Source organism: Drosophila miranda (genome assembly GCF_003369915.1).
Source record: "Drosophila miranda strain MSH22 chromosome Y unlocalized genomic scaffold, D.miranda_PacBio2.1 Contig_Y1_pilon, whole genome shotgun sequence".
Lineage (NCBI taxonomy): Eukaryota > Metazoa > Arthropoda > Insecta > Diptera > Drosophilidae > Drosophila > Drosophila miranda.
In genome coordinates, this window is record NW_022881603.1 from 17,199,068 (window position 1) to 17,201,800 (window position 2,733).

At 51.1% G+C, this 2,733-nt stretch overlaps 2 protein-coding genes across 2 annotated transcripts; both read left to right on the plus strand.

The window, feature by feature from the left end:
• The first annotated feature begins 556 nt into the window (after positions 1-556).
• On the plus strand, positions 557-1,285 carry LOC117191059. Its single transcript, XM_033396027.1, has 3 exons — positions 557-890; positions 1,005-1,112; positions 1,193-1,285. The coding sequence occupies exons 1-3, from the start codon at positions 561-563 to the stop codon at positions 1,196-1,198; spliced, it is 444 nt and encodes a 147-aa protein (XP_033251918.1). The 5' UTR covers positions 557-560; the 3' UTR covers positions 1,199-1,285.
• Positions 1,286-1,411: 126 nt separating this feature from the next.
• On the plus strand, positions 1,412-2,219 carry LOC117191058. The gene is made up of 3 exons (XM_033396026.1): positions 1,412-1,563; positions 1,635-1,898; positions 1,994-2,219. Exons 1-3 carry the CDS (start codon positions 1,427-1,429, stop codon positions 2,118-2,120), a joined length of 528 nt encoding a protein of 175 aa, XP_033251917.1. The 5' UTR covers positions 1,412-1,426; the 3' UTR covers positions 2,121-2,219.
• Positions 2,220-2,733: the final 514 nt, after the last annotated feature.

The window sequence follows — 2,733 nt, forward strand, 5'->3', positions numbered from 1 at the left end:
TTCAATTGATTTCGCCATCCCGAGTATTGGATTTCGTCATCCAAAGAGAGAACTGTAAAATGCCTAAAGTGCAGGATCTGCACAAAGCCGGGAGTGAGATTGTTTATGAGAAGCCGGGTGTGGGCAAACATTGGTTTTCCATTTAGGCGAGTGTAAAAGATTGGGATTGCGGCGGGAGCCCTTGAGATTGTACATCTTAGAAATCAATTAGGCGGAGGCCCAAGATTGAAATTGTTTTCGTTTTGGAAAGCCAAAGATTGTTTACAACTCGTATAAGAGCTCAATAGAATTGGGTACGTTAACTTGCATGCGTTAACAGAATGTCGACAGAATGTTAGCAACAGTTGCAAAGTCATTCGATTTCTGCGCTGCTGACACTTTCTCTCGTATCTGTCGTTTTCTCTCCTGCCGGTATTCAATTATTTTCTGGCACTTTCACTTCCTCACCTCTTCATTTCCTTCCGGATCTAACTTCCGCTACTACCTCTCGCCTTCTCATCCCCCTCCCTTAGCAAGAAAGCTTGCGTGTCGGCATGACTGGGGGGCAGCTGTCCCAACGCATGAGCAACATCTCGCTGTCCTCCGGCACGGACTCCGTGGGCCACATGGATCGCGGCAGCAGCTCCAGTCTCGCTAGCAGCGCTACCGTTGGCACCAACACCATCACCAGCGGCATTTCCAAGGAGTGCGCCAATTACCCCGTCGGCAGTCAGTCGGCCCGTCCATACGTCCAACTGCCGGGCATACACATTTCCAACCCTCCCCAGTACGGGCCAGGGAATATGCAGGAAATAGACGCTGGCAAAATGGCGCACAACGGCAAGGCACTCACAGGGCGCTACCATGCCACGCCCACCTATGGCTTCGACAACGAGCAGAACTACTGCCTGGTAAGGGGCTCCTGCATATCTGTAAATCTAGCCGATTCTATGCTCAATCTCAGAATTCCCAACAGTTGCCGTCTCCAATGCCCCTCCACCATACGCCTTGGCACGCGTAAGCAGCACACGCAACTTCGAGCTCGAGAACCACACACCGCCGGCATGTCCCGGCTCTGGACCCATTGCCATGACGAACGGAACCATCCAGTTGCGCCTCCGCGATGGCGTGCGGTGAGTGTGGACGCCCCCAGCCCCTTGGCTCTTCTTTAAGACCGACCCCTAATGTTAATACCTTTCTTTGCATGGGGCAGCATTGACATGACTCTGGACAAGGCGGTGCGCGTGCTCAATCAGCGCAGCATGGTGGCAGTTGCTATATCACGCAACTGCAGCAACTCGGCTTTGATCCACCCCAATGGACGCATCTTGCAGAGCGGCGCTAAAGTCGAAATAGTCACCTACGACGGCATGAAGGGCAATAACTTTGTGTGAGTGGGAATGGCCCTTACCCCAACGTGGCATCTTTTGAATCCTTTGAATGTACAATGATGTGGTACAAGGGTGTGAGCTTCACCAGCGAAGCGTGCGCTCTCATCTACCTGGTGGACACAGCCGGGACGCGCACCACAACCGACACTTTCACCGATCTGACCAAGGACTACACCCTGGCAGTGTTCTATGAGTGAGTCCCCCCGGCCAATTGCATCGCTTCTTATTTGGATAATTTCGATTTAATTCCCGAACTTCTCGCAGCGACTCGCGCCATGGTCCCTCTTATATGGCTGAAGCCCATGACGTGATTGCCAATTCAGCTTACACCTGTACCGAGGATGGCACTGAGATCTATGACATAAACGGATTTCGCATCACCCAGGCAGCCGATGGCCTGGTGAAGGTCACTCGTGTGGACAACAAGTGCTTGATTCGCACCAGTCCCGGCAATGGATCGGCCACTTTGACCACACCTGGCATCCATTGCACTGCCTCTCTGGGCAAGACCTCGCATCTGTTTGTTCGGTGAGTGTCAAACCGATGCTCTCAACCTCCCCCTCCCCCTCCCCCTCGACCGTCATCCTGCTCTGCTAACTTCCGTTTTGTTCTGTCCTTTGTAGTCGCAATGAGAAGCGCATGCACTTCGATGGATCCTGTTTCATTGTACGCAACGCCGGACACTCCGCCGGCTTCAATGAGAACAACCTGCTCATTGTCTACTGCGCGGCGTTCGTAGTCCGGACATAGAAACGGCGCAGTGGTAGCCCATCCCACACGCACACACTCACACATGTCAACACATTTCACCTGGAACACATACATAGACACCTACAGCAGCACACTTGAGGGACCTTGACGTGGAGAGAGGGATTCAGTTAGGATCCCGGAATTTAGGAATATCAAAATAAATTTGGGACATAAGTTAGAAAGCAAATATGTTCGTACAAAAACCAGCACCACACCACATCACACACACATACCTCAGCGAAGCAACTCAGCCCAGTCCTATCTGGGTTCCGATTGCTCGACATGGGCGCAACACAACCACACCACCAACCCCCAGGGAATACTAGTTGTCTTTCGTTTACCATTGCCTACATATATATCATGCCGTATATATGCGTGTATTACTAGTTGTTATTGCAAATCGGGAGCGCTTTACTGCTTCCCCTAATCAGTTGGCCAAATCAGACCGATCTCAAGCTGAAGCGGAACCAATCAGAGCCGAATCGCATCGAACAGGGCCGTGCCAGCGTTTGGTGTTCAAAAAAAAGAAACATCTTTTTTCTACTCGTTTCCATTTCGGCTTTTTCAGTTCTTCAAAATTGTTTCTTTTACGCAGTTCAGTTCTAAATTTTGT